This window comes from Symsagittifera roscoffensis, chromosome 7, assembly GCF_963678635.1.
Source record: "Symsagittifera roscoffensis chromosome 7, txSymRosc1.1, whole genome shotgun sequence".
Lineage (NCBI taxonomy): Eukaryota > Metazoa > Xenacoelomorpha > Acoela > Convolutidae > Symsagittifera > Symsagittifera roscoffensis.
Genome location: NC_087068.1, coordinates 53,291,927 through 53,315,247, shown reverse-complemented (window position 1 = coordinate 53,315,247; position 23,321 = coordinate 53,291,927). Strand labels below are relative to the sequence as shown.

At 35.4% G+C, this 23,321-nt stretch overlaps 2 protein-coding genes across 2 annotated transcripts in view; one reads left to right on the top strand and one right to left on the bottom strand.

Annotated features, from left to right (window-relative positions):
- LOC134851579 (uncharacterized) overlaps positions 1-23,321 on the top strand; it is a 210,817-nt gene that overhangs the window by 36,374 nt on the left and 151,122 nt on the right. The gene's annotated exons all lie outside the window — the stretch shown is intronic.
- Positions 388-23,321, bottom strand: LOC134852174 (methionine--tRNA ligase, cytoplasmic-like). Its single transcript, XM_063868487.1, has 21 exons — positions 23,088-23,321; positions 22,944-23,019; positions 22,549-22,624; positions 20,048-20,200; positions 19,551-19,632; positions 17,478-17,572; positions 17,324-17,407; positions 17,148-17,242; positions 14,748-14,864; positions 11,196-11,399; positions 8,712-8,913; positions 6,746-6,820; positions 6,322-6,431; positions 5,763-5,922; positions 4,945-5,062; positions 3,596-3,944; positions 3,403-3,507; positions 2,871-3,058; positions 2,400-2,587; positions 1,705-1,944; positions 388-1,117 (listed from the first exon to the last, which is right to left on the bottom strand). Exons 1-21 carry the CDS (start codon positions 23,146-23,148, stop codon positions 563-565), a joined length of 3,333 nt encoding a protein of 1,110 aa, XP_063724557.1. The 5' UTR covers positions 23,149-23,321; the 3' UTR covers positions 388-562.

The following is a 23,321-nucleotide window of genomic DNA, read 5'->3' as shown; positions in this document are numbered from 1 at the left end:
AAGCGGATCGAAACTTTTCGTGCCTCCGAAAAGCAAATAGCGCCAAAATTTACTTCTGGTAACGTTTGGTAAATGGCTGCGTAGACAAAAGTAATAACCGGAAAAGTTTTGAACCCGTTTATAAAACACGTCTGTCACGATTGCGATAACCAGATTGAAAACTGAAACCGGTAAAAACAAAAGTCAATTGCTAAATGCACAACTTACTTCGAAAAAACTACGAGACCTTCAATTTGCTTTCTTAATTTCGACACATCCTGTCAAAAAAACTAAACTATTCATTAACACTTTAAAGCAAACTTTGCAGTCAAAATCTTGATTTAAACACAAAATGAATTTAACTTGTGTGCATAATAAGAACTAGACTCGATTCGTCAGAATTGAAAAGAATGGTTAATATTTACTCATATTTCATATACAAACTTAAATATATTGTCACATAGTTATTGGAACCATTAAGCATTCGTAGTAACCAACACAAGCATTTATTCACATTTTTTAAGCCAAGAAACACTTTAATCATTTGTATTTAGTAGAAAACTCCAACTTGCTGACCATTTTTTCACTTCTTTTTATTTCTGTGTTTCTTTTTCTTTTTCGCACTTCCTTCTGTTCCCGAAGTTGCCGAAGAGCCTCCACTGGTAGTTGAACTGAAGCTGGTTTCTAAAGCAGATGCTGACTGTGAACAACTTGACTCAGGAGACAAAGGATCCTTCTTTTCGTTGGACCCAGGACTCAGTGGCGCCTCCACCCTTTTAGCTTCTTCTTTCTTTGCTTCTGCTACTTTATTTTGTTCATCAACCGTCGCTTTTAACACCTCGGGTTCCCGTTCCTCTTTTGCGGCCGATTTAGCTGTCGGGCTTTTACTTTGGTGAGACGACTGCTTGGCCGTTTCAGTGACGTTCGTTTTCACATCCTTATCGCCAGGTGTATCGCCATCAATCAATTGCTTTCCATTCTGATCAGGTGGTCCCGTTCCGTAAGTTGCCGTCCTTTCTTTCTCTTCTTTCATAGCAACGACCAACTGGGTTTTCAATTGTTTCAGGATTTCAACTTGGGCCGAAATTTCAGCTTTGTTTTGAGGTTTAGCTGCTTTCAAAGCTCTCACTTTGTTCCCCTACCAATACAACAAATTTACTCAACATACTCAATTTATGACATACTTCGTACTCAAAAACATACCTCACTTTTATTATTATTTGTTGTTTTCAAACATGCGAATCTGTTTGGATAAGCAAACTTTTCGGAACAAATAATATGAGTTTTTATTACATAAGTTCATCGCAAGCATTTTTTGCCCAATAATTACTGGTTTGGAGGTTCAATGTGACAATTCTTTAAAAGCAGTTAGCTTCACGAAAAAATAGCCAGCATACAGATGGCGAAGTGTCGATGAAATTAAAGAACACAAACAAATTATTTATTTTTTGAAAAATTTTCAAGTTTCGAGTTTTTGAGAAAAAACACTTGTTTCAATTGACTTTTGAGATGGCACTTTTTTCATAAAGCTAACCCAATTGGAGAAAAACTCAAAACGCAAAACAACGAACATCAGCGTAAAAAAAACGACAGAAATAAGTGTCTTCACTTAGTTCATTGACATTTATAAAAAAGAAAAAAAAACGAAAATTCAATAACTTGACCACTTCTAACAGAAAACAAGTTTCAAAATCATATGAAATAAATTCTCATGTTTTTCTTAACCTGTTCTGTGCACATATTTTTCAACGTTTCCTCGGACATGCCAGCATACGGACATTTCAGCATACAATCCTCAGCTTTATTCTGATTAGCTGCTTGTGCATTATTCTCTTTTGAGGCCTCCTTAACCTCGTTCGATGCTTTCTCAAAGTCAGATTTCAACTTTTTCAAAATCTCCACCTCTTCGCTTATCTTCTTTTTGTCGGGTGGCTTCGCCGCTTTCAATTTCCTCACAATGTCTCCCTGTTCAAAATTTAACTATTTAATTTGAAAGAAATAATCTTCATATACATTATGATTGATTAATTTATCATTTGACATTCTTCAATTCAACTGGTGATTTTCGTTATTTGTTGGAAAATCTTTTTTAAAACATTGCTGAAATAAAAGCTTGTACTGAATTTCAACAACCAAGAAAACACGTTTTATTTTTTAGTCAGTATTGCTTTACGCTAAAAAGCTAAAATGGTGATACTTTTTCGGCAGACAAACTTTTTTGTTTTGTCTTCATCCATTAAACTTCAATATTCGATTAGCCTAATATAATAATCTTGTACCGCTTGAGAATTGCTGCACTTAGTGTTTGGTTCAGTCTTTTGAAATTCTCCGAACTTTTAAAAGTTTATTCGGTATTACAGTTCACAAGACCTATGTTTATTTTAGCTATCCCTAAAGCTATTCATTTAAAGCCCAACTACCTGTTCTGTGATTGCAGACTGCAACTCCTGAACACTTTTCCCATTCACCCCCACTAGCGCTGCCCCTCCGCCAGTATTGCCCCCCGGACTCTTTCCCTGTTGAGCCCCGCCGTACATCTCTTTCAACTTCATAACTTCACTTTCCTCCAATTTCTTGAACAGTGGAACTGGCTTGTTAATTTTGTGACCTTAAATAAGAATATTAGCTCAAATTTGGAAACAATTGGGGTGCACTGTTTTCAGCGGAAAAACATTAAGCTAGAATTTAGGTTTCAATTCACGGAATTAACTCCCCTGCATAAAATCCCTCCGGACAAAAATCTACCGGAAAAAAATTCCCAGGACTAAAATCCCCAACTATTAAATACCCCCTTATTAAATTTAACTGGTGAAGCTCTCAGACAATAAATAAGGTGCTGTCGTTTTTTTCCGGAAACTAGTTAATAACATACCATAACTTTTAAAACCAACCTGTAGGTATGGTCCTGATGAAACTCTTAGGCAGAAGAGGCAGTCCATTCTGATCATCTGATGACGCATACAACCCCATCTGGTTGAAGATCTCAAACGCCGTCTGGGGCATAAAAGGTTCCAACATCTGAGCACAGATGTGAACGATGTTGACACAAATCGCGTTTATGGCACCTGCTCTCGCTTTGCTGAAAAAAATAAACAATGAGGCTAAGCCAATATCAACGTATGCAAATTTCTATGCTTTTTTGAAGGATTCAAAAAAAATACAAAAGCAAAAACAAACACCATAAAAGACCATTTTCGTCTTACAGGCTGTCAACCAAATTAATTTCAAGAAACCTCAAGAAACTAGCAAATAACAAAACACTCCCTTGAAGATGAACAATTTCAATCGGTAAAAACCTGCAATAATATGTCAAATTCTAGAACTTTTTTGAAGTCGTTTTTGACTTTTAACCTGTGTTTTAGTCTTTATAAACCTATTAAAAAAGAAATCTTAAAAAAAAACATTTAAATATTGTAAACAAACTTTTCGGGTTCTGATGATTTGTTGAGTACCCATGGCTGTGTACTCTGAATATACCCATTGCCCCATCTTGAAACATTCAGAATTTTCGACAGAGCATCTCGGATCCTAAAAACAATATTTTACAGCTAAATATTTTTTGAGCTAAAGAAATCTATCTTGAGAAATCATAAGAAAACTACACAGAACAACTAGCCTGACTTTCTCCATGCATTCAATGTAGCTCTGCAACTCTTTGTTCACGTTGTCAATAACATCCTCGTCCGCCTTTTCAAGTGAAGAAATCTCTTGCACTTCAGCTTTAAAACTGTTAAAACAAAAACTCAACGCTCGGTTGATGAAGTTGCCGAGATTGTTCAGGAGCTCCGTGTTGCTCTTTATCGCGAAGTCCACCCACGAGAAGGTGGAGTCTTGCGACTCGGGTCTCACAAAGAGGAGGTAGAAGCGGAAGACGTCAGCAGGGATCCCACTGTCCCGGGCGTTGTTTCCGAAGACTCCCACGTTTCTACTTTTGCTGAATTTTCCCTCCTCATAATTGAGATATTCTGAAATTAAACAAAAAGTTCTTACTGTTCGGAGTGCTGTCAAAAAGTAGAAAACCTTTATTTCATTCCGGTCCAGAAGTAGACAAATACTATATAAATCAATCAGAATTGAGAACAGAAAGCAAACTCAGGAAATAAATACTTAATATTTATTTTTTTTAAGTTTGCTTCTTGTTCTCTCCGATCCTGATTGGTGAATATAGTAGTTGTTTACTTTATGACGTGTCTATTTTATAACTTGTCTACTTTTTCCTACGTTATGTTATTGTTCCGACCATTTGAAAAAAGGGGAGGAACTTTGTTTTAGTTAACTGTAGAAACCGAACGGTATAAACGAACTGTTTAGATTGGTACAAATATTCTTTTATTTTTTTTTATGTTACACTTTTACTCTTTCAATAGAACTTGAACGTTTTGGCTCTTTTTCCTCCCCCCCCCCCCACCTGCAAATTTTTACGTGTAAATTTGTTGACCACATTGTCCGATTGTTATGAAAATTTACATACAGACTAATAAGGCCACGACAAACTTATTTGGTCTTCATACTCAACCTCGTAAAACTACTCGTTACACTATAAGTTGAAATAAGTTGAAACTGGCGTGAGGTGTGTGTGTGTGGGGGGGTGGGGGGGTGGGGAAGGAAAAAGAGCTAACGTTTTGAATGATTTGGTTGCACGTGATAGCTATTTAAGTTTGACTTTTTGTAAGTTTTTCATTTGAGTTTATCTGATCTGGTTCCAATTAAAAAAGCGGATTTTCCAATTTTCCATGTAAACAGCTTGGTTCGAATTGTTGAAATTGGAACGTTACAATAACCCTTTCTTGATACTAGGAAATGTTAAAAACTTAGCTATAAATTAAATGCTATAAAAAAAAAACAATAACCAAATGTTTTCTCATATAAAAAACCTTACAGGTCAAGAAGCAAGTGTCCTTAACGAAAAAATTTAAGAATGTTTGCCTTCCAAATGAATTCATTTTGGAAGAAAGAGCCACTAACCGACTGAGACGAGACTGTCAACTATTCCGTATCCATCCTTCGCTCCCAATAGAGTACATGGGAAGATGACACTGTGGAAGGGCACGTTGTCCTTGGCCATGAAGTTGAACATCTCAACCTTGAACAATTTAGGTGCTTTTCTCTATTAAAACTATTTAATTATCCTTTATTAGATATAAGTTATTTGTCATCAATTTAAATGATTCTGGTGACAACCAGAAAGAGAAGTTCGATCATTCCAGACTCACTATGATCGTTGCTCATTACTTGGTTTGAAGTACATTTTCCCAATACACGAATGTAAAATCACAAAACTTATGGACGTATACTAAGACAAGAAACTCAGAGGTTCTGCACAAGCAGCTGGAAATCAGAGGTTATATATAAAGAGCTGAAAACTCCGGGTCTATAAGAATTTCTTCATTTCTGATTGAAAACAACCTTTTTCTCAACTTCAGATGAAGGACGCGATGTTCGAAAATCTGATCTAAAATTGCCAATACCTCATTCCTGGTCAAACTTTTGATCGAAAACCACAAATGAATTCCAGTAAAAACGGAGACTCTTTTCCGGGTTCCCACCGCCTCATTAAAGTACAAATTTGGCGGCAACAGAGGGACACGAACCCCCAATATACTAAAGTGTTGTTTTAAATTGCTTATACTGCACTATGCATGAAAGAGTTATGGTAACGAAACTTTGTTCACTTGTTTAATACGACATGTTATTACAGCAGTCATTATTAAATAGGCTTTCGTCAAAATAATTTCAGAACACAATCAAAGAGGGTTTCGTGAAAAAAGACCAGAATAGAATACCTCATTCGGGTTCTTCCACCACTGTGTCCATTTGTCCCCACAGTAGTTGGCCGTGATAGAAATGTATCCAATGGGGGCATCAAACCACACGTAGAACACTTTGTCTGTGAACGGCTCCTTCGGAACTGGTGTACCCCACTTCAAGTCTCTCGTGATACATCTGCGCATGGAAATACGTAAGCTGATAGTCAAACGATTCGCAGAATAGAAAAGTTTGCTAGTTTCCCGCCCTTCAATAAAATACACAAATTTTAATTGTTGCCAAAGCGTCAATGAAACTTTGTTGCCAAAAAATACCATTGAACAATTCTTTGAACTTTCTAAGAAAACCATCATATGATAGCTCTTCGAATTTCAAAAATCTTTTATGATTGACAGTTTTTCCAATAAACTAGCGCAATTAGACAAAAAAAAACATTCATTCAATAGTCAAGTGTTTAATGCATAATGTTCCTCGAACTATCATTCAACAATAACCTCCAAACCAAACAATTTTCTACATCTGAAGAAGGGAAATAATCATCAGTTATAGTTGTAAAATATATTTTAGTCATGTAACCTGTTTTTAAGCCCGTCTCTGAGCCAAGCGTTGGTGATGTTAGTAGCTGAGTCAGTCCATACGCCTTTAGACATGCGAGTTTGAAGAGTTTCGCCCAGTTCTTGTTCCAACTACAAAAGAAACCATTTCAGCCTAACAGTTTAAATTTCACAAGCTATACACACCTTTGATTTCTATTCAAACTGAAAAAAAAGTTCTAATAATATTTCGTCTTCCCTTCAGCTGCGTATTTTTACACTTTCTCCCAATTGTTACAAAAACTGTCATGCGGACTAATTAAGCCCTTACAAACATATTTGAACTTGTTACTCGACCATGGAAACAATAAACAAACCCCTTGATACACAAAAAAATTGATGCTCAAAGACGTGGCGGGGAGAAGAGAATTGATTTGAATGACATCAGTAAATATGGATGTACTTACCATAGGCAGGTTGAGGAACAAATGATTCGAAGACTCCAGCCGAGGTGTTGCTGAACATATTTTGCATCTTGGATTCTGAAAAAGTACATACCATATGGGATAACTACCATTTTTGGCACAATAAGAACACTCATCAGAACCATTGAAATGAAATTGGTCTTAATGTTCCGACTTCGAAGAAAGTGATGAATTTATATGCTTGGCGTGGTTTTTTATTCAGACTAATTTTCAAAGAAAAACTTGCTGAGTGGGTGATCGATCCATGGATCTTCGTGATACCAGAGCTGGGGTGCGCAACACTGTACTACCCCAATAGATACCAAACACTAGCCACAAATAAAGCCGAGAACAGATGCTATGCAATTTCCAATGCTACATTGAAATTTCCAAATAACTGATCACTTTTAATGAACACTTTCATTTGCGAGCCAGGTTAGAAACACAGAAGGTTCGTAATAACGCACTAAGCTGATCGTAAGTCTAAAAAAAAGAAATGTTGAAAAAAGTAGGTCTACCAAAATTTTCGTATGTGTCGATAAAAATTCATTATAGACAAACATACCAAGTAAAATATTTCAAAATTTAACACAGAGGCCAAGCTGCGCTTCGCACACACATGCAAAAGCACGACCAAAAGGCAGCCCTGTCAAGAGAAATAAGAAAAAGTAGAAGTAAGCATCGATTTAGCAAAAACTCGGCTATGTGTAGGGTTCGAAATTGCAATCAAGAGATTTTGAGTCTCACGCACAATCCCCTAAGCCACAAAAGCTTAACAACCGATAAACACTAATCACGAATAAAGCAGCTACATATGCTGAAAAATTGCTGATGGGATTCAGCAGAAGTGGCACCAAATACAAAAAGACTCATTTATGCAAGTAATAATTTGGAAGAAAACAAACTGAAGGCATCCACACTAACTTTGCATCTAACAAATCGCAAAGCATAAAGCCACATTAAGTATAAATAACGCAGACATATTGATTTAATGTTGTTTGAAACAAATCACTATTTTTCGGTTCATTTAATGAATTAAAAATGCATCAACTGAGTTAACTTATTACTATTCGAGTCAAATGAAAAAGCAGTCAAGGTACCTCAAAGTGGCACCAAGTTTTTGCGACTTAGGTTGGAAAAAGAAGGTTGCGCCGAAACAATTTTTTGAAAATTTTTTAATTCCCCTCTAAAACTACAATTAACAACAATAGCAAATATAATAAAAATTGATTATAGTCCAAGAAACGTGATGTGGGAAAGTTGTAGAAGTCCGACAATTCAATTTTTACCGAAAACCGATTTCAATTTCATACATACTAAAAAACAAGGTCCGGCCGAAACTCAAACTCAGACTTTAGAGTGCAAAGGCAACCATTTTACCTCTAGTCCAAGTGGGAGCAAACCTAGAAGTTATTAAGCTTCAATAATAAAGCCAGTAAGAAAAGCAAGTAAGATTTGTAAGAAAAATAGATGCTCTTGTCATATTTTTATCAATCGATTAATAAGTGCATTTATTTATTGTTGAGGATAAACAATAAAATATATTTGACACCCCTGATTAGACTGGATCCCAATACAAATCGTAGTGGCGCAAACGAATAACGGAAAAAGGCTATGCAGCGGAATCCACGAAACCGCCTTCTCTTTGATGTACTCGATTCTACAGTCAAAATCACCTTGGTAAAAACTTGCAACACCTGTGCCTAGTAATAACATCATTAACATCATGATAGCTTTTTCTGAGGAGCCCGTGATCATTTAAAAGCATTTTCTGTTTTCTCGCTTGTATTGTCTCGTGCAAACATCACATAACTTCTGAATACATCACTGTTACTATCATTTGGGTACAATTTCCGAGCGACAGGCTGGCAGTTGCCATTACACCACTCGAATTGCGTCATTATAATCGTTAACTCCTTTCTAATCCTCAAGTAGATTTTGACAGTGAATATAAGGTTTCTCTACTGACCTTGAGATTGCTAGCGTCAATTAGCTTTCCACACGCGTCACACTGGTCTCCCCTCGCATCCGCATACCCACAGAAGGGACACTCACCCTCCACAAATCTGTCAGCTAAGAACCTGTCACAGGCAACACACTTCAGTTGTTCCATCGACTCTTCCACTAGGAACCCATTCCGGTCCAACTTCCAGAAGATGTCCTGCGAGATCCTAAATAATATATTCAATTTTTGATAGCTCAATCTTTGATTCTAGAACACGACCGATCTGTGGTTCGCTTCCCGGTGTTGTTGACATTACTTTTAAAACTTCAAATAGGGGGATTCTTTATTATCGTAGGGACCTTTATTTTTTAGGCGAAATCATGTATCGGGGTCCCGATAACTGATTTCCCAAGAGACACAGATAGATCAATACATAATTGCTGTGTTCGTGTTTAAATTCTTATTGACAGATCTTTTTGAAGAATCATGTAAACGTTTAATAACCAACTTGTTTAACATACATGTTGCAATCAAATAAAAAAACATCACAGTAAATTTTGAATCAGCCCTTAAGCCGGTACTTAAACAAGTCAACAAGAGTACAAAAATATTGATTAAAGTGACAAAAACAGTCTCGAAGTGAATCGATCGGCCTATCAAAGGAACTTATTCTATGAATTTTTCTCGTATCAAAATTTTTTTTTCCATGTAGTAACACAAACAATAATAACTACTATTATTAGCAATAACTTGTGCGCGGCTCGCTTGGTTCGTTTTTTGGGGTAAAAAAATTGAGGGTAAACAATTTTAAATATCAATAACGATCAATTTTTTTTTCTTAGATCAAATTTTTATTCTCATTAAAATTATTAAGAATATTTGGAAAGAAAGCTGTGCTGAAAGACCAAACATAGTCAACGGATAGTTGGAAACAAGGAAACGAAAAATCAAAGAAAAATCATGTCTTTAAAGCTCTTTGAAATTCAAATATAATTTATGACTGCAACTTTTTCCTGAAAAAAAATCAAGACCTGCGTGCATCCACTCCAAAAACGACGAACTGCAGACTCAGAAGCGGATTCAGACCCCCTGACTACCCAAAAGATCCCCACTTTTGTGCTATTTAAGACCTCCATTTTTGGCTGGCTGACCCGAAAAATTTTCTAAAGGTGAATTCGGAGCCAATATGTCCTATTATTGAGGGGGAGCGCGCCGAAAAAAAAACCCAATTTTTTTTTCAAAACAGTCCAAAAAGTGCTAAAAACGCCTTTTTTTGGAATGTTTTTTAAATTCGCCTTGGAGCAAAAAAATTGTGGCCGAAATAGGGTCTTTAGTGATTTGGAGCAGCTCAGAAAATTAAATTGGAGGACATAAAAAAGTAGACAACATTTTCGAAACAAAAATTTTCGGTTATTCTGCATTTTGACTAGATTTCACAATTTTGGGTATTTTTACTTATTCCGCCCAAAATAGCTTAAAAGCGCATCATTTTCTAAGTGCGTACGAGTTTCTATAACTACGCGCTACGGTTGTATTTAATTTCAATCAATCAGACTTGTGCATTGGGTTGTCTGTTTCCGTATTTTAGGAACAACAATTTTGGGCGAAATAAGAACAAAGACCAACATTTTTTTGCATTCCAGTTTAAATATAGATTTTGTTCTCATATGAGGATTTCGGCAATCAAAGCTTCTAGCGGAGAAAAAGTAGAGAAGTCGATTGGAACGGACATTACTTTTTCTAGAAAAAGCAATCAGGCAGCAGTGAATGCTATTCAAATAACGCAGCAGCTAATAAACGGCAACAAAACTAACTACAAAAAAACTGACTCGTATTCCAGAAAACTAGAGTTCTCCACAGCAATAAACTTTCAAAAATGAAGCGAGATAAAAATCACACTACTTCCTCTCCCAATGATCTTGTTATCTGGTGGAATGATACATTTACAAAAAAAAAATTAGTAGCATGTAAAATTGACAAAATAGGAAATGACATTATTATGCATTTTAGTTCTTAAGTTTAATAAGTAAGCTCCTTAAATCGAGCAAAAAGAGCATTTACTTATTGATGAGGATTCACAAAAAAAATATTTTTATAAACCTTAATAGAAAAAAGTATACCACTACAAACCGTAAAGGAGCAAAAGAACCTTTATGACAATATTATACATTTTAGTTCTTAAGTTCATTACGTAAGCTCCTATAATAGTTCTCGAAATTGCCACCTTTTGTAATATTTCTCCCTTGTCTCTCTTCACAAATGAAGTAAGGTTTCTTTTTCCATTTCCCCCACCTGCGAATTTTTAAAACGTTTTTTCACTTTGTCCGATTGTTATGAAAATTGAAACGCGGACTAATCAGGCCATGACAAACTTTTTTAGGTCTCATATTTATCCTTTTAAACCCACTCCTTACGCCATAAAATTGATGGTCGTGCGAGGTGGGGCGGGGGGGGGGGGGGGTGTTGACACGGAAAAAGAGCCGAAATAAGAGATAAAATACAACTGACTTAGTCTGGTACTTGGTGGTTGTTCTTCCGAAGAAGTCGAAGGATATATTGAACCACTGGTAGACGTCTCTATGGATGACGAAGTACTTGTCACAGATATCTTTCGGATTCACTCCCTCTTCAAGTGCTTTAGTCTCTGTGGCTGTGCCATACTCGTCAGTGCCACAGATATACAGACTGTTGTAGCCCATACCACGACAGAATCTAAACATTACTTCTTCCCAATATTCCATTTTGTCCCTCATAACCTGACTCATCACACGGCCCATTTGAAATTAAAACAGATTGAATATTAACACAGATACAAGGTGGAGCTTCGCACCACTTCGATACATCACCAATATAGCATGACAAGCCAGCTGACAGAACAAACACCCGGTCAGAAAAAAACAAACACAAAAAAAGTTAGAACAATTTTCATACTTTTGTCTTGAGTGAAGTTCATTTTATGACAAACATTTCAAGAAAGACATTTCTCAGTGCTATATTAGAAATAAACTAATATCTACGAATTGGTAACTAAGCCAACATTACTTCAGCAGACGCGTATTGTCAACAAGAAATTCGGAATAGATTTAAAACCAACATCAGCACAAAACTCAACTGAAAGGAGAATTTAGAATGCAAACATGCTCAAAAATTATCTGCTGCTTGACAGACTACAGCTGACGAAAAAGTTTTCTAGAAAGTGTTTTTCAGTGATTCTGTTGAACAAGTTCATTCCAAAATAAGTATGTTCCGATTTGATCAAGCCTTTTAAAACAAATTTGATCCAACCTAATCGGAAGCCTAATAATAATCATACTAATAAAAACAATAATAATAAAACAGAGGCAAAGCTGTGCTTCGCAAACGCAAGCGAGGAAAATGCACAAAAGAGCTCTAAACAGGCAAAACAATGGAAAAGACTAAAAACACCTTGAAAAATTTTTGTTGAAGTTAGGTGTGTCACGTTCTGAGATCTGCTCCACAGCCGCTTGTAATTTAACTAACACTAGTGACCAATAGGCAGCTACAATTGATCAAATTGCCCATGTTATGCAGCAAAAAAGCGACCAAAAAATTTAACTATTTAAGTATTCCGGATTTGAAATTCCGCCCTGTTGCTTAGGATTGTCACATCCGCAAATGCTAGATTACCTGTTCTAAATTTCTACTCGTAGGTTGTTCTGATATGGAAATGCGGAACTTTCAAAGTTTCAAAAAATACACTTCACGCTAAATGCTAGTGTTTCTCTGATCAAGTAGGGGATGAAGTGCTTATTTAAAGAAGAACACTAAAACTCGCTCTTTCAATTGAAGTCTTTATCTCAGATTTGACTGTGTAGCTTGCAAAAAAGTAAAAAGGAATCAATCAACTTTTCCACAGCATGATTTCTAGATTGAGATTTCCGCACCCTGAGTTGTAGATTGAGTCCTTAAGATCAGATCTAGCTAGTAGTTTTCGAGAATAAAGACGAATTTCAAAAAATTAAGATAGAAATTTAAAAAAGAATTTTTCCGAAGTCAATAACAACTTTTTATAATAGAAAAAGGTAAAACAGATTACGCAGGCAAAATCCAAGAGCCATGTTAGTTTTAATGAACTATCAACCACAGATTCAACAGTTTAGTTTTTGAAAAAAAAAACTTTCCGACAAAAACAAGCAAAATTTCAAAAACTGGACATTTTCTAAACGCACAATTTTTTTCAAGAGGCAGAGCATAGCTGCATGCGCAAGTAAGATTCGCATAAGTGATTTTTTTTTCGGTTTGACCCCTAATCCCCGATTTGGCAGGGCAGTCTTTGAGAAATTAACCAAAATGTCAAAAAAAGGGCTTGCTTGTAGTCATAACTTTTTTCTACCGAATTTAGCTAGTAGCCGCTTGAGAAGGGGATACCCCACAATTTGTCTTTTGATTTGTAATCTTCATCTCTGCATTTAATATTAGAAAAATGAAAAAAATTCAAAAGATGTAGGCCAAAAATCTCCCTACCGAAACTTTAGAAGGCCGTAGAACGTGAGACGTGAGGTAAAATCAAAGGAAACTAGCGAAATATGCAGGCACAGAGAAGAGCAGCCGGTTTTTCCATTGATACCGTTTTTTATTAAAATCGGATCAGTAGTTTTTGACAAAAATTGAAATATCTGCAAAAAGTGTTTCAAAGCGTTGCAAAAAACGAAAACAAACAAATCCCATACATTTTCTTAGGACAGGTTTATTCAAATAGGACCTAAAACTAGCCAAATACAAAGCAGCAACATATTTCATTAAATTGCCTATGCTCCAATAAGCCTTAACATTATTAAATTGAAGTATACCAAAAGTGCCACCAAATGAGCACTTTTATTTGAGGCTTGGATTGGAAAAAAAATCTTCATAATAAAACACTACGCTTCGCTGGTCTGATTATAGCCAATAGAGCGTTGGATGTGTCAATAATTTTTCGAATATCAAAAAAATACATATAAAAAAGCTCTTCGAGTTTCATAAACAATTTATGATTGAGTTATTTGGTAAAATTAAACCAATTTGAGAGAAATGGATCAAAAGGTAAGTTTTATTCAGCTGGGACATCTGTAAATTGAAATCCATTTTCTTAAGTAGAAGTCGATTACGTTTTTCTTAATTAATACACTTTCGCTGTCCTTTTAGGAAAAGAACTGACCTTAAAAAATCAAAAGTCAAGCCGCGAAAATGGAAATCGGAAAGAACAAATTGCAAGACTTTTCCAGCAAAACAAACATAGCAAACAGACAGTTAGTAATCAAAAAAAAACTGACTTGCTTTTTGAAAAACTTTCGGTTTTCAAAGAAAAAAATAGATGGCCTAATAGTTCTTTGAATTTCTAGAACAATTTATGCTTGTTTCTTTTGTGATGAAATTAACCCAATTTGAGAAATGGATCAATATGTAAAACTTTTATTTCGCTAGGAAAACCGATCAATAAATTCCATTTTCGAAACTAGAAGTCGATCACGCTCTTCGCGCCCTTTCCTACAGTGGAGATTGCCTTCCTTTTGATAAAAGACATAAAATGAAGATTAAAAAGAAATAAAAAGTCGAATACCGAAAGTGTTTTTAAGCCCGGACTTTTTCTGAAGAAACAGAAAAAATCATCGCAACCTATATAGGAGTCTGAACTACGTTCACCGACTCTTAAAAAAAATTATTATCATAACGATCTTTATTAGTGTTTTCACTACCCTTCATTGACACTTAATATTAAACTGGTTCCAAACTTAACTAAAATTTCACTTTAATTTGCAGAAAAAACGCAAATTGCAGGCATCTAAATTTCAGGCAGTCTACTTTCAGGCATCCAATTGCAATTAAAGCTCCTATTAAATTTCTAGCTCTTTAAAAAATGAACCATAAAGTTTAACATGTACTTCGCTGCATCATTCATAACTGACCTAATTCAATCACTTCAATTTGCGAAAACAAAAGTTTGCTAACAAATTTTAGAATCGGTCGGCCAGAAATTAATGACCGTCAAAAACTCTTAATCAAATTTCCGAGGGAGGAGGGGGCACCCCACCCCAAATGCGCTCCGGGTTTGTTACTTACCTGGAGTACACGTCTGCACTGAGTACACATCCGATGATGTTTCCCAGGTGGGGGATGTTGTTCACATAGGGAAGTGCACTAGTGATGAGCACATTGCGCTTTCCCTTCACGGGGAGACTAAAAAACAAACAAATTCGGCTTCATCTTTTCCACTTTTCAAAATATCGATGTTTGTTTTAAGTGTGATTACGGCTAAACGCGTGACGTTACGACGCAAGTTATGAAGAACAACTCTGTTCACAGTTGTCAATTTGTTCAAAATGCGCCAAAATTCATTGCATTATGAAAACGTTGAATAAGCTTTTCAAAATTGAATTTGAAAGGGGAAACTCGAAAAGAGACATTTCTTAAACAGAGCCATCATAGTTTTAGCGTGAACAAAACAAACGCTGTTTTGAAAACTTAGTTCGATATAATTTATATTGCATAGTCGATATCAAAACTATTATAAGGTAACTTCCTAAATGGCATAATTCCCAAATGGCATAAAACGAATTAATTCCCAAATGGCATAAACAATTTCAAAAAATGTCTGGGAACTTTGAGGCGTAAAAAAGTTAGATCATTCCAGAGTTTTCACGCCTTAGTTTTTTAACTAGTCAACAAATTACTAATCACTCATCATCAACTTTTAATTCGATCAGAACTATCAGATTATTTTTTAAAAAAATAAGCCACATTGATATTTTTAAAAAACTACGGGAGTGCAGTTTGTACTATGACTGCTACTTTTATATAAAAAAAATCGAAGCTACAACCAAACATTTTTGGCTTTGTACTAAAACTGAATGCGACTCCAGGCTCACTTCAAACATTGAAATGGATATCAACTTTACATGCCACTATGCCCGACTATAAACGCTATTAAGATCTCTTTAAAAGCTGAAATTCTTTCAGAAATTTCCCAAATCCACTTGGGTCAGTTGCCCTAACTTACAAAAAAAAACTAGCCGGAACCAGTGATACAAGTCTCCTCAATCAGAAGTGTTGAATTAACACTGTTACGCGTACGATACACAATGATACCAACAATCCCTAGAAATATCGAATCGTTAAAAATTCGAGATGAATGGGCAGAAACGAAGGACGGAAAAAAATTTGTTTAAAATTGACAGAGTTGGGTATTGTCAATTTCTCTAGCGAGTAACAATTAAAAGCCGTTTCTAAATGTAGCATAATTCTTTCTGATTGATATAACTGTTAACTTTTTGCAGAAAACTTACCGTTCGCAGTTTTGGTTAAGTGTTTGCTTCATAATAAAATGACAGGAATTTATCGACGAATGCTACAAATAATTTCAAAAAAAAACTTCAAAGAGTGGACCGGCCACTTAAAATCAAATGAATTATCTGCGACTTCGACTAGGACTCAAGGTGAGATTACCATGAGACTTCCACCAGAGACTTTTCTGGGGGATGTCGGTCAAATTGGTGTCGAGGTGAAGAGTGCCTGGCCATGGAGCTCACCTCGGAACCAACTTGAAGGAAAACCAAACTGAAACGTTTCAGACAAGATCCCTATAATGGTATCAAAAACCACCTTGGACCACTCAGTGCCGAGTTATAACAAAATCTTGCTTCAGACAGCATTAGAAACAGACTTTCAGCAGTCACAAGTCGAGGATGTTATTTTCAATTTTCCGAAGCAATGTTGTCAAAAATTAAATATTTGGGATTATTTACTCCTTACAAAATTGATAGAAGACGTAACCAATTTATCCGAAACTGCTATACCATAGGTTTTCTACCGATACTTTATGGCCGCGAAAATTTTCATGAGTTTCTTCAACAAACATCCGAAAGATTGGTTTCACGATTTACAAATCTTTGTCTTTTTCAACTATTTTGAGGAAACTTGGCTACATCAACTTCCACCAATTATCTTCAAGGTTTACGCCAGGCAGATTACTCTGAGAATAAAAAATTTATGTGAACGTTACAACAATCGGCTGAATACAAGAGTAGGTCGTCGAATTCGCCCAAATTTTTGGATGCTTGTTAGAACTTTACAAAATGAAGAAAACTTGGTAAGATTTTACAGGCGATTCCAATTGGGTTACCAAGCTGATGTTCCTCGACGAAAAATGGAGAAGCCTAAACAGATTTGCAACGTGAAACAGAGATTCGAAGCTTGATATTGAAGAATATTAGGATAGTAATTCAGAATTCTGCCAAAACTTGAAAAAATTAAAACAATTTATTTCTTACTTTCTAATGAATATTCCGGTTTTATTATTTTCAAGTTAATTTAAATCTTTCTGCCACTTCAAAAGTTAGACTATTTATGCCATATTGGAAATTTTAAATTTTTATGCCATTTGGGAATTATGACATTTAAGACGTAATCATATTCATCGCAAGGGTAATAAACATTCAATTATAGTATAGTTATGGTTCTTACAGTGGAGCAAGTCGCGTAGGACGTTGTTGACCTTCGAATGAAGAATTGATCCAGTCTTGATTGCTTGTAAATGAAGATGATCTTTCACCACTGTTCTAAAACAGACACGGCGGTTGGCTTAACAACAAATGACTAGTTGCCTCGTTTTTTTTTAAATAGAAAGACCGCTTTTCTACCTTTTTTGAAACTTTAGATGGAAGTTTTGTTTGACACGAGCCACCCAACTTCTCCCATCTTTCGTGCTCTTTAATTAATGCTTCCTGAAACATGAACTGTTTCTAAAAACACCACAACCAGTTAATGAAAAAAAAACCATCACAAAACTTGTACCTCAAATTGCTTTGGTTTGAAGTTTATTTTTGTCTTCTCAAAGGCTGCGTGCTTGGAACAGAGTTTGGAACTCCACCGCTCAATTGCCTCAAATTCTGAAATCACAATTAAAAATCTTCAATTTAAAAATCAAAAAATCTTCAAAGTTATTCAGGTTGAAGATAAAACTAAATAGAACACTATATTGTCTTGTTATTTTCTTTTTTCCTAATCTTTTAACTCTACATAGTCTGATGTATATTTTTGGAAATTGGCTTTGCAAAAGAGACCTGAAGTCTTCTTTTTTCCCCTAGTTCACGGTCTAAGAAAAAATAAAAGAAATACAGAAACATGCATTAAAATAAAAACAAATCCAACAATTAGCAAGAAAAGCCGTTTACTGTGTGAGTAGCACAGAAGGTTCCGACCGTGTTGCTTTGGCTGGGAAAAAAGATGGAATAACCATAGAACATTTCACTTGCAAACTCACTAAAAATGATAACTTGAAAACAAATCGTCAAACAAAAAAAAAACAATTCGCACTACTCGCAATACCGCAAAAACAAAGCAATGAAGCTTGCGTAAAAAAGAGAAGGAAGCCGTTAAGTCAATTAAAATGCAACATAACCAGCCAACTGTTGGAGAAGAGTTAATGAACGCAAACAGAAGAAATACTCACCTTACGAAAAAAAAATAGATGTCCTTAAAGCTCATCGAATTTCTCCAACAATTCATGACTGACTTTTTTGATAAAATTAACTCAACTTGAGAAAACTGATCAACCGGAAAAGTTTATTCCGCTGATCTGAAAATCAAAAAACTTTTTCAAAAGTAGATATTGATCACGTTTTTCGTGACCTATGCACTTTTGCTGTTCGATAGCGGAGATTGCCTTCGTTTAAACAAAGAAGCGAACTGAATTTGATAAGAAATCAAAATTCAAACTGCAAAAAATCAATGAGCGCAAAAACTTTTACACAAAGGCAAAGCAGAGCCTCATACCATTTACGATATAATGCAAACAAACATGACAACCTAGCAGGCAGATTATGAGACGGAAAAAGTTTGAAAATGTCGATAGAAGCTAGATCTACCAAATATTTCATTTATTTGTTTTGAATAAAATTTCCATTTTTTTACAAGAAAAAACATGACAATAAGAAAACTGAAAGTTACATTCGCATAAAAACAAAGCGGTATCAGACGCATTGGCCCAAAAAAAGTGTATTCAAGAAAAGACCTTACAAAACTTCAAAAAATTACCCACAGAAGACTCTAATAGGAAGACGCTAATAGGAAACTTCTTCAACGATGCAATATAATGCCACTACACCAATAAAGTATAAAAGGAAAAGAAAAAACTTTCATACCGAGTAAACAGCAAAAACAAGAAAAACAAATCAAATTACCAAGCCGGAATTGGTAAATTCAAAACTAACATAGGAAATTGATGGAAGTCTCTTTTTTTCTCTGAACTGACAACGCTTTCTCGCGCGCAAAATCATCGCATATGTAATTACTCAGCGCAAATTATTGAATGCAGCAAAAAAAAACATTAAAAAACGATGTTTTCATTAAGTATAAAAGTTAAATATTAAAAAATTTTCAAGAACAAAAAACAAAAACTAAAATTCAGCAAAAATCTTGTAACTCAATTATCTCTACAAATGGGGGTTCAAAAATGGCATTCAGGAGTTTAAAAGAAAGCTGAACCTTCAAAAAGAGTCTACGGGAAATGAGCAGACAAAATAAATTTACTGCCTTACGATATGATCCGACTTATGATTATGAGCCAACTTGCAATAGTCCGAAAAAGCAGAAAATTTCTAGTTTCAAAAATAGTAGGTGCCGATCGGATTTGAACCAGTGACCTTCGTCGTCTCGAGCACCTGTAATAACTCAACGCCAGATTCGCGCTTTGTGCGTGATAAATTTTGAATTTAATATGAAGCAAAATGGAACATCTGCGAAATCTTGTGAACAAACTTGTTTACTGGAATAAGTCCTGTACCCGGTTGCAAAACTCTTACTTATCCAATGGGTAGAAAATAGGACTCTTAAAAAATAAGGAAAGCTTACACTTATTCATCTAACCTGGATTTGTAGTAATGTAATTCAAAACTGGCTGAAGAGTTGACCAAACAATTATGTCCTCCAAGGCAGGAAGGGTTTCATCCTACAAAAGGAAAAAAAAAAAGTGCGGTCGTTCATCAAATTGATGAACTTTTGAGTGGCTTGACTTTTTTTCTTTTCAAATATCTAATATTAGATGAGTTTTACTGTTGAATATTCAACTATCTTGGTCGTCCATACACTGACGAACTTCAACTAATCATATAACTCTGTTTTGTTCAATGCTCAATTTTTTCCTTTTATTGGCGTGACTTTTAAAGACAACTAAGTCTTTTAATCACTAATATCTAGCAGAAGCGACGGAATATAACCCATAAAGAGTCGGTTAACAATTATTGAACTCAATAACACCAAAAAAAAACTTCTGAACTACGTGAAAACTTACTTCGTTCATTAATACTTTGAAACTAAGAACTGTCCCCAATGCTTAAGTGAAACATATTCACTAAAAATATGACCTGTTGTAAGGCGAGGCTGAAATCCGAGTTTGATAGCTCAGAACACAAATAGCGAGACTGATCTTCTAACAAGCTCTTAGCTTCCTTCAATGAAGCGTCATCTGGATTGCCCTTTGCACTTTTAGAGCAAGAAATGAAGCGCGCAACACTCGGCTAAAACATTTTAAAACGGACCTTACTAGCCAAATAAAGAACCACTACTTTACCAACACAGGCAAAAAAGACAACAGCAGGAAACCTTTTGCTTTTGGATACTGGACACAGGCGAATACAACACAAACATAAAAAATCGAAAAAAAAATTAAATGTTGAACCAACTAGGTGACCAAAAATTTTCGTATGTCTCGATAAAAAAAAACAACTAGGGGCCCAGCTAAAGCTGGAGGTGTGTAATTGATATTGAATGAATTTTCTATACTCAAGCGGCCTAAAAATGTGATTTCCAAATTTGGACTTTGCCCAAAACCTTAGTTGTTTCTCTACTAAATTTGAGATAACCAATTTTCCCAAGGATGTAACATTTCTCTAACAAGAAGTTAAGGAATCGCCGCTTCTGTAGGAACAATTATTGCAACCGGTTTTTACAATTGAACTTTTCATCTTAGATTTGATAATTGGGTAATTATTAAGAAGATCCAAAAAGATTTTAAAAAAAAACGATCAAAAGTTCTAAAAAACGGGTCATAAGACTTTCCAAAATCCATACTTTGTTTCAGCGAAAAGCAGGTTCTGGCTGCTCATGCACAGAAGATTCCCAAAACTGGGTTTCTCTATTGAACACAATCTGAGAATTGGCACGGTAGTTTTCGCGTAAAGTCAAAAAGTTTCCAAAAAACTGTCCAAGTTTCAAAACTTTGTCATGCTTAAAGGCCATAACTTTTTTCTTAAACAAACTGGGCTTGGTCAAGTATAAATAAAGGCTTTCAACAACCTTTTGTTTCAATTAAGCCTATGATATCAGATTTGGTCCAAAAAAACTGTCAACAAAACGGAGAAAAGTCCAAAAAACGGTCAACGCTTAAAAAATGTCATTTCCGCTAAACAGTTTTTGTGTAAAAAACAGAGAGGAGCCGCTCACGCATAAGGCACTGAGTCAACCTATAAAATCTATTGAACCACAAGGTCAAATTTAAGAGGGTAGTTTTCGATTTAGAAAAAAAACTTTCAAAAAAATGGTCAAAAATCAAAATTTTGGCGTCAGAAAAAATGGGGCGTGGTCGCATAACCAAATGAGCTTCCTACAACCTCTTCTTTGAATTGAACTCAAAATCTCAGATATGGCAGGGAAATTTTCGAGAATATTCAAAATTTTGACTTTTCCGAGGGCGATAACTTTGTGTAAAAAACAACTTTGTGACAGGCCGCTAATGCAGGGGAGTTCCCAGTGCCCCTTAACTCCCTAGAACCCACAATATCAGATTTGAGATATTAGTTATCGAGAAAAGTCAGAAAGAATCACATAACCGTCAAAAATTAAAAGGTGGACTATTCGGAGGGCCAAACCTTTTTGTGTAGAAAAAAATTGGGAGTAGCTGCTGATGTAGGGGAACTTTTCCAAACAACTCTAAGCATTTAAACCAAAAACTCAGATTTGAGAGAAGTAGTTGTCGAGAAAACCAAAAATATGGGTCAAATAACCCCCCCCCCCCCCACACACACTTTTTCGAAGGCGGTAAACAGAGGGGCCAAGAAGAAAAAGACTACAGGGAAGTATTCAGGCACACAGGAAGTGTGTCACAGTAGAAGTGTGTGAGAAAAATAAAAACTTTTGCAAAACGTGAAAACATTTCTCAAAACGAAAAAAATTTTTTCAACAAACCGATTGGTAAACATACAATCAAGTTGAAAATCGCGGAGGGAAGTGTTAAAATTGTCTTTCCCTCGAAACGACCCAAAATTAGGTCATTAGGCTGATAAGAAATAGGCCGAATTAACTTGGGCCTAGGAACTTTTTTTTAGCGAAACAAAAAGAAAAACAAAGAAGGATAGGTAGTCAAGGTAAGTAGTAAAGATAAATTTTGTAGGAATAAATCAGACACTAAAAGCAACATTAAAGAAAAATGCACGCAGCAAAAACAACGATTCTCAGATTAAACAACTAAGACGACAACAAATAAGCAGACAATTAATTGGCCGACAATTTTATTTAAATCAGAATTTCCCGTTTGAAAAAAAAGGTCCTACTCAGATTCGATTCCACGAACTTTGCAGCCCAAGGCATAATCGTAATCTACAGGCTAAAGTGCCTGGGAACGCAATGAAGTTTGAATTCATAATGAACCAAGATAATACAAGTGATTCAAAATGATTCTGTTAAACAAGTTGTTAACCCGTAAAAAACGTCTATATTCCAGTTTGATAAAGCTTGCGCAAGCGTTATTACAATTCCAACAGATTTTTTACAATAAAACCATCTGACGGGGGCAATAAACTATAGACCCGGTTGTATGATAAACCCATAAATAAAACTAAATACAGAAAAGTTCAAACTTATAAAATACCTTCAAAATGTTATGTTCCCACAGAAGTCTGTCTTCAGACACTGACGGAGAACCTTTCAGTCCATTGTAAAGGTACCTGAAAACAACAATTCTTGCCCCGCTTAAATAAGGCTCTAAAAACGTTCGGTCTTTCTCCTTCCTCCCCACCTGCGAATTTTATGAGAGATTTCTTGTTGACATAAAAGGATTGTTACGAAAATAGAGATTCGGGCTAATTAGGCTCTGACAAATATAATTGGTCTCTATTTCTAACCTTGTAATACACCCCGTTACACCACAAAATTGATGCTTATGTGAGGTGGGGTGAAAGAATAAGAGCCAACTATTCAAGACAGTGACGGAAAAAATTTCCACTACGAATTACTTTTTCAATAACGAAAAAAAGAACTACTAACCATAAACAAAGAGCGTTAGTCGAAGTTAAGCCCGGTAGCCCATTTAACTGCGTAGCTTCAATTTCAGATCGAATTTCTAAATAAGCTACTACCTCGTAATTTCTACAAATTTTTATTCGTAATTATATTTATAAGAAGATCAACCTGGAAAAATATCAGAAAGTAGACCTAGTTTCACTGCATGAAGAGGACAGCTTGAGGTCATTGTAAACCGAAATCTGAAAATGGAACTGACAAGGTAAACACAAGAATATAATGGAGAAAAAAAGTAACGAACTAGAGAAATTGAAACAAAAAATGAGAGGTTTTTGAAAAGACAAAAGAAAATTGGTTACTGCTATGTTAGTTTTTGCCCCTCAGAAGTGATACATCTAAATC

Bases quoted from the DNA above. Each gene is read 5' to 3' on its own strand.
- LOC134852174 (XM_063868487.1), bottom strand. From the start codon at position 23,148: ATGACCTCAAGCTGTCCTCTTCATGCAGTGAAACTAGGTCTACTTTCT. The intron at 5,923-6,321 runs GTTACATGACTA...TTCCATGCGCAG, and splicing joins AGAGACGGGCTTAAAAACAG to ATGTATCACGAGAGACTTGA. The intron at 5,063-5,762 runs GTATTCTATTCT...AAATTGTTCAAG, and splicing joins GGTGGAAGAACCCGAATGAG to GTTGAGATGTTCAACTTCAT.